The sequence below is a fragment of the Copadichromis virginalis genome, linkage group LG7, assembly GCF_057382275.1.
Source record: "Copadichromis virginalis isolate Kocher_CV1m ecotype Utaka linkage group LG7, C_Virginalis_male_GT1.1, whole genome shotgun sequence".
NCBI lineage: Eukaryota > Metazoa > Chordata > Actinopteri > Cichliformes > Cichlidae > Copadichromis > Copadichromis virginalis.
This window is the reverse complement of record NC_140624.1, coordinates 15,337,265-15,351,273: the sequence shown is the minus strand read 5'-3', so window position 1 is coordinate 15,351,273 and position 14,009 is coordinate 15,337,265. Positions and strand designations below refer to the sequence as shown.

Below are 14,009 nucleotides of genomic sequence, written 5' to 3'. Positions count from 1 at the left end.
TGTGGCTGGCATTTTACAGTGTTGGTGTGAGTCTGTTTCGGCAGCAAATGGTGCTGTGCGCACACGCTAAAGAAACGCAAACAAAATGTCATTTCATTTCCAAATGTTTCTCTTTATTAGATGTTAAATATGCAGATGACACCTCTGCAAAAAGAATCAAACAAAGTGTCTTCTACTGCACACACAGAAACACAAGGTTACCATTTATGCCACTGAGCAGCAACTGCTGCAGTTCAGGGATTTAATTTTTATACAATAGACTTTGCAAAATAGATTTACTGCACAATGGATCCAGGTTTGAAAGACGTTTACATCTACAATTTGCCACAGCTAATAGCTAAAATGACAAATACTTGGTTTCATCTGTCCTGCAACAAGTAATCAAGCCACCCCAGCATTAACCACACACCATTAATTACAACAGAAAAACAGTGATTACAATAACAACATTGCATAAGAATAGAAATATGTATAAACAAAATTCCACATTGAATGACACCCCCCCCCTTAAGCTAATTTATTTACATCCAAATTTCTATAAATCTATGGTTTACATTCAAATATAACAGACATCATCTATCTGAAAACTACGAGTACAAAGGACTGCTGTCTATAAAACACACACATGTCATTTCGATGCAAAAGAAAAAGCAATATTTACAAAAACAAGGCTATCTTGCATCTGAACCGTAAACGAGAGAGACAAAACGGAGTTTTGTTAAAACCTAAGGCACAAGTGTCCATCAGATTGTCCATCAACTGCTTTAAAACCTCTGTGACCGAAAATAAATCCCTGATTATACATAAAACGCATACAGTGATCTAACAAAGAGAGTAAATGCTTAAGGTGCAAATATGTGTATTAGAATCCATAAATTCTTGCACTGCATTGATGCCACTGACATTTCCTTTGGATGGATCCTCTGTTACTTGTGTATTGATATCCATAACATAAATGATTGCAGGTGAAGACAGAGCAGATGTTACTGTGGTATAGATTTCTGCCACTGAGTGCTGGTAGACTTCAGGATTGTTCGCTGTTGTAGAATTGAATTTGTCCCAAGTTACCTCAGCTTTAGATCAATAGCGTTGATTGATACTGTTTTGTGAATCCTTTCTGTAGCACAAAAGGTACAAACAAGATGTTATGATATTAAATATACTTCAAAACACAGAAAAACAACCTGCCGTGATCTTAAGATCATGTTTAATCTGTGCTCTTGTACTTACAGTATTATGCAAAATGTAAAGTAACGCAATGGAGTGCGTATCTGATTAATAAAATGAAAACTCTAATCAAAGCCAACATTAAATCATGTTTCCTGTTGTGTGAACAAGTTCATGAAGAAACAAGCTGTACGCCACACCTTTGGGTGGGACAAGCTGCGATCTGCAGAAGGCAGTAAAATTACCTTATCCTTCTCAAGCCCTGAACCTGCCTGACTGGATATGTTCGCGTGTGTGTGTGTGTGTGTGTGTGTGTGTGTGTGTGTGTGTGTGTGTGTGTGTGTGTGTGTGTGTGTGTGTGTGTGTGTGTGTTTAAAGAGTAGCAGTGTGAGGTGTTAAACGTGTCATCTAACTGAGAGAGTTTTGCAGAGAATGAACAGAGTTTGTCATAGAATTCCCGTCACTCTCACTCTTTCACACTCAGACATAATGTGCATGTACACACAAATGCACACAAGCTGATAAGAATGAGGGTGGGGCGGCGAGAAAAGAAACTGTTTTCAATGAATATTCACTTTTGTGTGGACAGGTCAGGAAACTCTTTAAAAGGATTTTTTTTTAAGTGTCAAAAGCTTGGAAAAAAATAGTAAACTGAAAATGGAAAGATTGGTGTTTGTCTAAATATATGAGGAATAGAAGGAAATTAGATGCTCTATCTTTGATATATTATTGATTTTTTCTTGCATGTCATGATTAGAAGTGCAGAGCTCAAAGCCATCTCTTACCGATTGGTACTGTCTGTGCAGCTTCTTGTAATGATACATGTTGGACAGAACTGTGGCTGCTGCTGTGGATGCCTTATTTTTTTCAAGGCTAGAAAAATATTTCATCCAAGGTTATTAAATGATACAAATGACTTCACACACAAAATTTTGGATAGCAACATTAAAATTGAACATCAGGAGTCTGGAAAAATGTTCCAACCTGCTGGTTCGTGTGTCGTGGATGCTTATCAGTTTTAGCAGGCCATCAAATTGGGCGATGTCTCTGGCTGCACTCATGCTGCCAGTCACCAGGTTATTGAAAACACCGCAGATGTTGACCACCGATTCGCTGGAGGGAAACTTTTGATTTCCATCCATAGGCAGTTTATCCACCAGTGTGTTCACAGTCTTTTTGGCTAAATAAACCGATACAAATTACACATCTTATAAAAAGAAATGTGAAAATCAATTTTGACAATCCACTAATTCTTAAAATTTTGCAAAGACAACAGTTTAGGGTTTTATATTCTGTGTCTTAGAGACATCAACATTTCTACAGAAGGGGAAGAGAAAAAAAAAAAAAAAGAAGACTGACCCATGTCGTCTTTATCGTCGGTATGGCGGGAAAGGTTTCGTAGGAAACCTGTGAGCGAACGCAGCTCTGCATCTTTGGCAGAACGAGGTACCATGTCTATGATGGTTGGCAGCATGCGTTCTTTGTCCAAAGCCATATCGCTCAGCACCGCAGGCCACTACAAGTTAAAGAGACAGAGCAATTAATGTATGAGATGGACTAATTATAGCCAATTATCAAACAACCTTTGTAAACTTTGCATTGTTAGAGATCTTTTATACCGAGTCCTTCATCTCTGTGTCGCTTGTGCTTTGATTTGTGATGATGTTATCACTGTGTTACTCAGCACTTCCTTGTAATATGTGTAATGTCCGTAACTGTGATGTCTTTTTTTCCAGTTGTAGTTGTATTTCCCCGAGAGCGGGCACAAGACAAAAAATGTAACTACGGCTGACATTAGTCCCTTATCCGGACAGTTTGGCCTTGTATGTACCAGCGACTCCTTTGGAAACATTTTTAATGGAATTAGCGGAAAAAGCAGTTTTGGCTTTCTCTGTGTTACAGTGCATCCAAGAAAACTTTATTTCATTTTGGTGAGTGAAATTCGACTGTTTTACTTTTCTTTTAGGTAATTGGACCTTATTAAGATAAGATGTACTCCATTTGTCTTTGATCTCTGAACGTCTTTATTACATTAAACACAACAAACTCTTTATTAATGCAACTTGTATTCCCACCACTCTGGGATGCTGGGTGATGCCACTGTAGCTGTTTACATCTTTTATATACAGTGTATGGTTACTACATTTGAATCCCTGATGAATTTGCTGCTCACCCTTTTGTCTCCAGCTGTGATGTTCTGCAGTGCTCCAGCAGCTGCTTCGCGGGTGTTACTGTTGATTTCGCATTTTTTCAGCAATTCATGGTACACCTTCAAAATATCAGGATGCCAGAGCCACTCCATACCATTTGGCATTTTGGCAACTTGACCTAAAATTTGAAACTGCTTCTTTTTCTGTCAGTCAAAGAAATACAGGAGAAGGCAGAATTAAGATGTGCAGGATGGTCTATGTGCACTTGCTAATGGAGCGATTCTCACACGTGCTTACAGTTTTGGTTTTTCGGCTCTGAGGTGTAAAGCAGCCGATGGATTTGCCCAGCCCATTGTCCTGATCTCTGTTTGGTTCAATGCGGGCTAAAACAGAAGATGGAAGTTCGCTGTAGAGCTGGTAGGAGAGGTTCCTCAAGATACACACTGAATTCTCCACCCCCTAGAACAGACATACACACATCCAGACAAATAAGTACACAAAGGAAATTAGGCCTGTGTATCATTTTGGACAAAAAAACAAAACAAAAAAAACAACATATATAATATACTGCAACTCAAGTTGTCTTAGGGGAAACTAGACTGTAGGCGTTAAAAACAACAACAACAAAAACAAGCCTGTAAGAGGTCACTTATCAAACCAACTTGAGCACTATATATATAGTTTAAAAAAGAGATAAAAAGAAGGGTTTCACCTGGAGGACCAGGGTTTGAATCCCACATGAACGCCAACGTCAACACTGACTTACTTTTAGTGCTATTGAAGCATGTGGCAGTGCCTCGCCTCCTCTGGTAGGAGGGGCTTATTAAAAAAAATGTGTATTTTATTTTTTGCCTTCTCTGGATTTCTCCTTATTTTTTAGCTATTCTCCCACCTTTTCATCGGCTCTGTTTGTTTTGAGGCAGGCCTTGATGTAGTTCACCAAAGACTCCACAATTCCAATTGTTTCTCTCATCGACCGGCGGGTCTTTTCGTTCACGGAGCTCAAATTCCTAAGAACACAGAAAATAAGCAAGTGATTTCAGAGAACTTCTTCAGGTCAGATTGAGTGTTGTGCACATATAGATTACAGGACTCCTGGCACCAATGCATTAACAGAATAGAGTCAAAGGTAACTGGAGGCTGGAGTAATCAGCAAAAAAAGCGCTGGGTGTGAAAAAACAAGCTTGCCAAATGCAAATGCAGTCATGGGAAAGGAAAAGCATACGCATACATTTTAATCAATCATGTAGCAGCTGCAGATGCAAGACACATAAATGAGGTGCACCTGAGGCATCCTGTGGCGTTGCAGAAGATTTCTGTCTCGGAAGGGGACTCAGGAGGGATTTCTGTGTCTGAATCGGTATGCGCAGTCCGACCCATCTCGTTTTTCGAGAGGGGGACGAGGATCTTTTGAGCAAGTGTAGGAAGTGTCGCTTTGGCTAGTTTCTCCTTAAGGTTTTCTTTGGATGAAAGGTTCCAAAAGATACCTGCACGAATACGGACAAATAAAAACTGGCATTTAGGCATACTATTGCTTCTTTTTTTTGTCATCAGCTTTTCTCAAATATGATTTCAGGATGTTTTTATTGATTGAGTTCAAGAAGTATGGCAACAGTTAACCAAAAAATTGGGGGAAACTATGTTTTTTCAGGCCAGCAGTGAGTTAAATGAACATTAACCAATTTAAAATGATTTCACAGTAATTATTTAACCTACCATAGCTTAGCAGAAATATCCCCCCCAAAAAACACATGCCATTAAAATAAAATATCCATTTGAGGATTACATTGTGCTCCATGAATCAAAAACCTGTCATCTGCTGTCACATTTTGGAAGCCCACTGATGTTAATAAGTACAGGTAAAAGTTATTCCCTATGCCAAGGCGTTTTACTTAGCACTCTGTGTTGTGGCTTAAAGGACAAAAGTGACAAGGTCTTGTCTCATCAAAGGGGGCGGCTGACATACTGCTGCTTCACGGGCCCACACAGCTCCCATCCTCACCTACACAGTCTATAGACATGACAGCAGTTCCCCATCCAACTCTCTGTGTATTCAGACACGCCCCATTGCCTCTCCACGGTGTGCTCTCGTTTGTTTGAACAATATCAATTTCAAAGACTGCTCTTTTTGACAATCTGATCACTTTAAATCCACACACTGACTTGAACCAATCTGTAGCCACTTCCTCTTGTGGGAAAGCTCCAAAACAATATTCTAGGTGCTTCTCTGGTGCATGCGTTGCAATACCTGTGATGTTTTTGCGGAGCTCGTCATCGTTCTCCTCAAGCGCCTTGACGAGCTCTTGGATGCCATCCTTATCGATCAGGGCCGACTTGTTTTCCTGGTTCTCGTAGATGATGTTGCGTGTGGCACCAGTGGCGTAGCGCCGTACTTCTGGGTCTTGGCTGTTGAACAGCTGCACCAAATCACCAATGCCACCCAGTTGACGCACCTAAAGAGGGAAGGAAAAAACAGTTGGGCATTTGGGTATTTATACAATCTCTAGGACTGGGACAGGGACCTAAATGAAATTATAAAAACTGAGAGTTGCTTCAATGTGAAACAATGTGAAAGGGTCATTTAATTCTTGAAAAAGTCAGAAAATTCCCTTTAAAAATTATTTTTGGAGAAGTTAAATCTGCCGACAAGAGATTGCCGCACTATCTCAAGTTAAGAAATGGAGAAGAAGAAGAAAAAGTAGAAGAAGAACTAGGACACACCAGAACCGAAGCCCCAGCTTATATAAAGTCACCAGAAGAGGAGAAACATCTATCAGTGGATGCTGGCACTTGAAGGAAAACAACTTTCATGAATGAGTTTCTTAATAGCACAGAGGAAAGAACTGAAGGAATTGTAACCATGAGTTTAATCAGTGCAAAGTACCAGGTTTTTAGAGTCTTTGTCATTGTAACACTGATGCTGGATGTATGCGGCACCCAGGGCCTGCAGGCTGGGATCTTCCTCTGTCAGGTACTGCACTGCTGTTTGCATGTCCAACCTGACAAAGAAGCAAATAAACAAATTCAACACAGGAACTTAAAAAAACACTTTATTACATAACTTCCCTGCTGTTATGTTTGGTAGCACACAAAGAGACAGCTATTCGCAGGCGGTTTGTTACTTGTGTGCAAAATTGTGTTGTTGAACTTCTTCCAAATCGCACAGTGTGCTGCAAATCAGCTCGCCCTAACCACACGATGTGGGATGTGTGAAATGTGAAGCTTGACACTGAGCTGCCACACCCGAAACCAGTCCTGCCACTATGGAGCCACCTCCCAATCCACAGCTCTTAGGAAACTCACTTTTCACATTGCACACTCCCCTTGTGAACTTAGTGACACGTGAAATTTACGGCACATTGGTTCATCACCTTCACTAAGAACGTCAGTGACAAATACAACAAACTGAGTCATGAGGATGACTAGAGAGAGGAGTGGAGAACCACCTCTGTTAAAGGACTGCTTCCAAATTGATCAATACGCCTCTGAGCTCATCAATTCCTTTCATCAGCACTTAAATGTTTTTTTTTCTAAAGGTTGTGTGACATCACACTCATGCCAGTTTTCTTCATGCTAGCGTTGCTTTCTTTGCTTTCCGTTTTCTCTTTGACAGAAAAAAATGATGGGCTGAAGCTGAAGACCTGTATACAGTACACACACTAAACTATACTGAATTCTTAGAAAGACCAATCGCTGTTCTGTTTTTCTAGGATTCTAGAATTCCTCTTACCCAACATCATTGGTTGTTGAGGTTGATGATGTTGATGACTGATAAAACCTGACCTATCAAATGTAAATATGGGCATTTTTCCAGACACTGACCTGCACCACATCATACAGTTATCACAAACTTCAGTACAGTACAGGAAAATCAGTGCTACCAATGAAAACACTGATCCTATGAATGTGAAAAGCTTCTCACCCGCTCAGGTTGCCCATGCTGGCTCCCAACTCCATCTGCCCGTCGTAGATGTCCATGCCCCTGCCCACACTCTGCATGCTCTTCACCGACATGGCACGGGACATGGTGCCTTGACGCTGCATCCTTAGGTTCCCCTGGGAGCCAGACATCGTGGACATCATGAACCCTCCGTCCACAGTGTCTCCACCTCCCCCGTAGACGCTCCCACCTGACGTCTGCTGCATGGTTCCAGACATGGAGCCCACGCTCATCCGGTTACGGTTTGTAATCCTGCTGATGGTGCGGTGGGCCGGGCCTTTGAAGGACTGCTGTTGGACAATCTCTGTCCCACCTGCTGGCACCCCTCCGCCACGGGAAAGAGTGCCGCTTAGAGATCGGCGCATGGTTGACTGAAAGCCCGAGCTGCCTCCTCCTTGCATCATCTGGCTGGTGTAGCCATTGACCGCGCTCTGAGCATACGAGCGACCATAGGTGGCGTCACGTTCGGAGACTAAACTGCCAGCATCGCTGTTGTCGACACCCCAGCCCCTCATTTGCATTGGCATTGGCTGCATTGAATGCGTAGAGATTTCTGGGTCCATTCGTTTCATGGTCCCCATGCGCATTTCTTCTTGATAAAAACCCCCACCACCCCCACCAACAGCATAACCTGGACCTCCACTCCTCATACTCATCCTCTGAAGGCCAGCCATGTCTGGGGCAGCAGAACGGCTGCTGAAGCCTGACCTTTGAGACAGTTGCGGACCCTGAGGGTGGAGAGAGGAGTTACTGTTACAAACAGATGTGTAAAGAGAGCTACTCAATATATTTCACTGAACTGTAAGTTTGGATGAATCAAAAATATTTCTAAATCTATTCAGGGGACTGTTACGGAAACAAAGGCGAGGACACTGACGTGCATTAATCAGCCAGCGTCTTTCGAATTTAATCACTAAGATTGAGGAATCTAGTGAGTGGACAAGAAAACTCAGAGCTGATCTAATCACAGCCTACTGTGAAATACCACACACGCTGTGTCCTACGTGACATGTCAGCAAAGCCATCAGCTTTTTTAAGATGGGAGCTTCCAGCTAATATAACGTCTGGTGTTAGATTAAAGACTCAGTTTAATCATTTGTGTGTGTGAATATTGGGCTGAAAAAGTGAGAAACACTCCACTCACGATTGTTCTGGAACCAGAGTACATGAAGGATGATTTAGAGCTGAAACTTGGGTTATGGGTGTTATATTTCATTGACGATGAACCACCGTAATCTGAAAAGAAGCAAAAAAAAAAATTTAAAAAAAAATGTAATCCACCATTTGTCAGTGAATAACACATAATTACAACACATTAAAATATATTTATACACATTACAACTGCTGTATATAATTATGGTGTTTTGGAGCAGTCTTTATACAACACGTCTCATTCACACAACCACTTGTTTCTAAAAGCTTTTTCTATCCTCTACCTCCTGAGCTACAGTCACAAAAATGTTTTATAGAACCTTTATAATAATAAATAATAATCATTCTGTTTTATACAGAAACGTAAGCGATTTCTTGGTGACTAACGTCTCTGTTAAACCGCTGTTCCACCAAGTCAGGTAAGGAATCAGTAATTTGAGAGATTTATGACTTAACAGCTCGTCTTTAGCCTAACCCTACTGCTACTAGTGTCAAAGAAAATCCCTTCTAAACAGGTCTGGACAAAAATGGAACAATGACAGCAGGAAGTGATTGGACTACAAAAATAGTTGAAAAAGTTCCCTTTTTTTCTTAAGAAACACTCTCCCATTTTTCAAAAAGGGAAGTTCATTTATACAGTACTTTCATTCTGAAAGTTGAATCAACTGCTGACTGTATTCTTGCAACTTCTAAGAGGCCAAGTGTGATTAAAAAAGAAGTTCAAAGAAGATATTGCATGTCATAAAAAAGGCACTTTTAGGGTGGGATCAATCGCAGACGAAAATCCCACAATAAGGTGTGCCTCTTTAATTTACAACAATGTTTTACATGAAAGACATTTCTGTCTAAATAGCCGGTGTCGTGTTGCGCCGAAGCCCAAAGGTTTGATTTCACACGGTGTGTTGCAGCAGGACCTGACCAGTCAGCAGGGCCGATGTCTCCGGTTACCTGTCCTACATACAAAGACATTTGCAGGTTTCTGTCAGCAAACACAGAGTATGCGAATGTTTTTTTGCTCTCCGTCCAGACTCAAATGGCAAGTGGTGACTCCACTAGCAGCCATGGAGCAAGCTATTTACAGTGTAAGCAGGCTTACAGTTTGTCGACCCACATATCTAAGCTGAGAGGGGAATATGTCAGTGACAAAACTACGTTAATTATAAAGTAGCATCTATGGGTGTAATTATGTTTATGTGATTTAGAATCCCTTCCCAAGAAATTAATTCTGCAGCCTGTAATTTACTGAAACACAAAATAGAGCCATGACTTATTGGAGAATCATTAGTTTTGCAAGGATTTGGTCATAAATGTTGACCTTCTGGTGGCTGTAGGGAAAATGTAATTTAAGGGATATTTATGTGTTTATTACACTTGATTGGGATCAAAATGGTGACCAGAATGTGTCATTTATAAAATAAAATTTCAAAACTGAGGTAGTGGCAGAGGGACATTTATTAATATTATGTAACAGTCTATGGACTTGTTTACAGGCTGGACTACTAACATGTCATAAAACAGTAACTAGCTGCCAGTTTTCAAACTGTGATGTCTTCAACTCACCTTTTGAATGATCTAAAATGAGGTTCAAGCTAATGATTTGTATTAAACCCGCTCATTCTGATTCAGAGTAGTTTTAACGCCTCTCCCATAACACTATTTATTTCCGCCTGGCTGCACTTCATACAATGAGGTGGTAAACTTGCAGAGATCGTTCATGTAAGCAGAAGTACATATACAAATAAAAGTACAGACAGAAATGTTGTGCTATAAAGGCAAAGGAGAGCTCTTTAGAAGGCATTTCTACCAACTCTTTTTGCCTGCTAAATGAATCTCATTTTAATGTTAATATCATAAGAAAATAATATTAACACACGGTACTACAAATTTTATTACAACTTAAATTCTAATGAAAGGACTCAGCTTGAACATCTGTTATGCAGAGAAAAAGAGAATTAAAAGAAAATTATCACAATACATAAGATATAAATTATAAGTTTGTTTTTTGCCTCTTTGATCTCTTTGAGTGTCAGAAGCACAGGTGATGGACACACCAATAGGACTGCCTTTTATGTGCTATTGTTAGCTCCATTTAGGTTCATTTTGGTTTGGTTTGATGTTTGAAGGCGTGTGGTGACATGAAACTATAACTCCCCTAAAACGTCTTAAACTGGGGGAAAAAAACCAATCTCATTTAGCAAAATGTTAGGAGTATAAGGTAGAGATGTTTGTGTTTAAATTAAGGCAGTAAAAGAAAAATGCTGTCAGAGAAACACAGACTCAAGTCATGTACCTGAAAAGTCTACTTAAGTACAGTAAAGATGTATTTTCATTACTTCCCACATCAAAGACAAATGATGTGAAATGCATCATCTGACTGCTCACAGTCAGAGATGTCTCATCAGAGATGTTTCAGTGTATCTGAAACATGTCTATATAAGGTATATCCGTTCTTTATGACATCATACTGATCCAAGAGCAAAAAAACTGTACAAAACCTGAGCTTCTGGCTTGTAGACATTATTTTTTCAAAAAAAATCAGGTTTGTGTGTTTTTGTTGCCATGCATTGTATCTTAGTGTACTTAACATGCATGTTTCTGCTGAACCTGAGCGGTTTTACACCTACCATATATGTAAAGAAAGGTGGGCTGGACCGCCCTTTATGCTACTTTATTGCATACCACAGGTATAAAAACCAGACTGACACATTCTCGGGCCTGACCCCTGTTCTACCTTGACTACGCCCAACACACCTGAGAGCAACAGCCGTTACAACACACCCCCTGAAAAGTCCTTCAGCGAGGAAACTTTTTTTCCCTTCCTCTGCTGCCACTCAAAAAAAATGTACTTTGATTACCAAGCCAGGACTCCTTGTAAATATTTCCTTTTTCACCCTCGCTTTCTGCTGAGACTTGTCCACATACAGCTTGAACACTGTTCACTCACTGTCATAAATGCATAGCTGCAGCAGTTTTTAGAATTGGGACGAAGTAGAAAAAACATTCCTTGCAGAATCCATGAACCAGAAACCATGTGCAAACACTTACGCATTCATAATGAACTTTTCTAAAACCGCAAACCACTGAAACAGCAGCATTCCCTGTTGTGTGGTAAGGAATGTGCCTCTTGTAGATGCTTTCAGAAGATGATTAATATGAAGTCACAGTTAATGACAATAAGTTTTCTTCCAAGCTAAACCCAGGGCAAAGAATGGCACACAGAAACGCAGGCAATGACATATTTATCCGACACGTATGTTTCTGCAGCTGAACACAGCATGAACGTCATGTTCTCTCCGCTGAAGCAGGCGAGTAAAGGCTCAGGTAAACAAAGACCCAAGCCGTCAAGCTCCTCTGCCGTCTCCTCGCAGTTTGGTCGCACACAGAAAATTATGGAGTGCAAAGGTATGCACGGGATGATATACTTTATGGTCACTTTGGGCGAGATATGCTTTGGCCTCAAATGCCACTGGCATGTAGCTTCATGCATCAGTCACGTGTGCGGTCATGAGGTTTAAGAGCAGACACAGGCCATGACAAGACTGTGAGCATGAGTAGCTCAGCTCTTTCACTGACGTCTTATCATAAACTTTGATGTAACTACTGATCATACTAATTCCCAGCGCTTCAGTATTGCCTTTCATTCCCCTTGTGGGAGTGTTGTCACTGCTTACATAACAGTCCCACCTTGACTTTGACTGCGTGTCAACATGCCTCCGACGGACCAGTTATGATAATGTATCAACTGTGAACGAGCCCCTCTGGTATCTCTTGAACCCACCTACCTTTAAGCCAAGCACTACCTGAAACCTAATCCCACGGGTGGGGAGAGGGGGGAGAGGTTTTCACCATAGTCTGCTATCAGTGAAGTTCATGAAAGGAGCACTTGTTCGGGCTTGTTACACATTAACCGTTTCTCCTCTGCAGAGACATGACATTGAGTAAAATGGCTGCTGCTGGAGCTCATCTCAGAACAAAACGCAAATTCCTCGAAGAGCTGACGAGAAAAATGAGTCCACAGGAATTCAGACAAGCATGCAGAACACCCCCCACCCCCCAGGCCATATCAGTTGAGTGTCACTCTTGCATTTGAAACTATTGGCTCGGAGTCAGACTTGGAGGTCTGAAAAGAGTTTAGGGAAAAAACGAATCGAAAGAAAAACAAATTAATTTTATCATTAGGTTTCTATTTATTAGACAAATAAACAAGTGGTGAAGCAACAGGGAAGTAGTTTCTCTTTCAAGCTGTATTGATGGGATTAATCATCTGGGTAATTTTCACAGTAAAAAGTGTAAAAGAAAATGAATGCAGCCTCTTAAATGTCAGCATTTTAAATTTCCTATGGGTGTTGGAGTCTGTAGATGAATCCTTTTATAGCTCAGCGTGAGCTCTATGAATATGTCTTGTTTCAAAACTCAAACCAAGCCTTTCTTGGCTGGAGTTTGATATGTCTGGACATATAAAGATCATGCTTTTATTACCTGGCATGTTTACTACCTGAGTCAGTGTGACAGATCATAATGTCGTCAAATAAGACCAAAGGAAACATGGTCACAGGACTGAGTGGTCTGATTAACAACTCATCTGTATCACTCAGCACTGCTGAGCACCTGTGCCCGCAGCGCCAGGCTGGAAACTTGGATTGTCACACTTAATTCCGCCACTTGTCCGCACTGAACACAGACCACCTCACACAGCAGCTCTCAATTGGAAATGCAGAGCAGTGAGAGAGTGTAGGTGTAACTCCATGTGAAAGCGACTTAAAAACTCGTTGATGTTTACCTGACATGGCGTAGTGTGAGGTGGATCCATTCTGACGCGGAAGTGTGGACTTTTCCGCCAGTCTCATCTGGATCTGCTGCTGGACGCGTCGCGCTTTCGCAGAGTCGTCAGACACAGAGCCCCCATTCCCGACTTTGATCTCGGACGGGAGGGCGTAAGTTGAGACTGAAGTGTTGGGCTGTAAAGCAGTCAAAAACACGTGCTCTGAGCCGACTGTACTCATGGTGAAAAGTTAAAAGAGAGCAAAAATAGGTCACACACTGCCGCGGACAGGGTGCCTGCGCTCTGCGTCGTGGCAGCTCAAACTGTCTGTGGTCAGACGCACCGAAAGAGCCGAGCTCTGCAGCCGGAGGTGGAGCCTCAGAGACGAGTCACACTTACTACCAGATTCACAGGTGAGCTGCTCCCCCTTTAGATAAGAGTTCGATAAGATGGAGAAGAATCCAAATTCTCGCTGACTCAGTCAGTCATTTGAAGGTTTTTCAAAACAGTCATGCGAAGTTGATTGCATTTTTTTCCCTACTTCACTGGAAAATACCAGAAACCGGGACAAATATGGAAACAACTCTTTAAAACGGTTGTGGGAACGTCAGCTTCCGTTTTTGTTTCGTTAAGTTGTTGATTTTCTTTTTGGTTTTGTTTTTAAATTGACTCATTTTTTTTGTAGTAACGATTTTTTAAATAGAATAAATAAATTAAGAAGATTTATTCAAATACTATAAAGCTGAATATTGTATTCGAGTATTTCTATTTTAAGTGGTGAGATGACTTTCAAATTGACACTTTTTAGCGTCAAGAGTTCACACACAAAATATAGCGA

The 14,009-nt window shown here is 41.1% G+C and overlaps 1 protein-coding gene across 1 annotated transcript; it reads right to left on the bottom strand.

Annotated features, from left to right (window-relative positions):
- Positions 1-91: 91 nt before the first annotated feature.
- pkp3a (plakophilin 3a) lies at positions 92-13,552 on the bottom strand. Its single transcript, XM_085462033.1, has 13 exons — positions 13,190-13,552; positions 8,402-8,493; positions 7,240-7,985; positions 6,202-6,316; positions 5,566-5,770; positions 4,603-4,804; positions 4,210-4,327; positions 3,615-3,776; positions 3,341-3,520; positions 2,527-2,683; positions 2,152-2,347; positions 1,953-2,040; positions 92-1,117 (listed from the first exon to the last, which is right to left on the bottom strand). Exons 1-13 carry the CDS (start codon positions 13,410-13,412, stop codon positions 1,076-1,078), a joined length of 2,526 nt encoding a protein of 841 aa, XP_085318159.1. The 5' UTR covers positions 13,413-13,552; the 3' UTR covers positions 92-1,075.
- Positions 13,553-14,009: the final 457 nt, after the last annotated feature.

Excerpts from the sequence above, each read along its gene's own strand:
- pkp3a (XM_085462033.1), bottom strand. The coding sequence starts at position 13,412 with ATGAGTACAGTCGGCTCAGAGCACGTGTTTTTGACTGCTTTACAGCCC. Across the intron at positions 4,328-4,602 it reads AACGCCACAGGATGCCTCAG|GAATTTGAGCTCCGTGAACG; the intron begins GTGCACCTCATT and ends CTGTGTTCTTAG. Across the intron at positions 2,684-3,340 it reads TCACAGCTGGAGACAAAAGG|TGGCCTGCGGTGCTGAGCGA; the intron begins GTGAGCAGCAAA and ends TTTAACTTGTAG.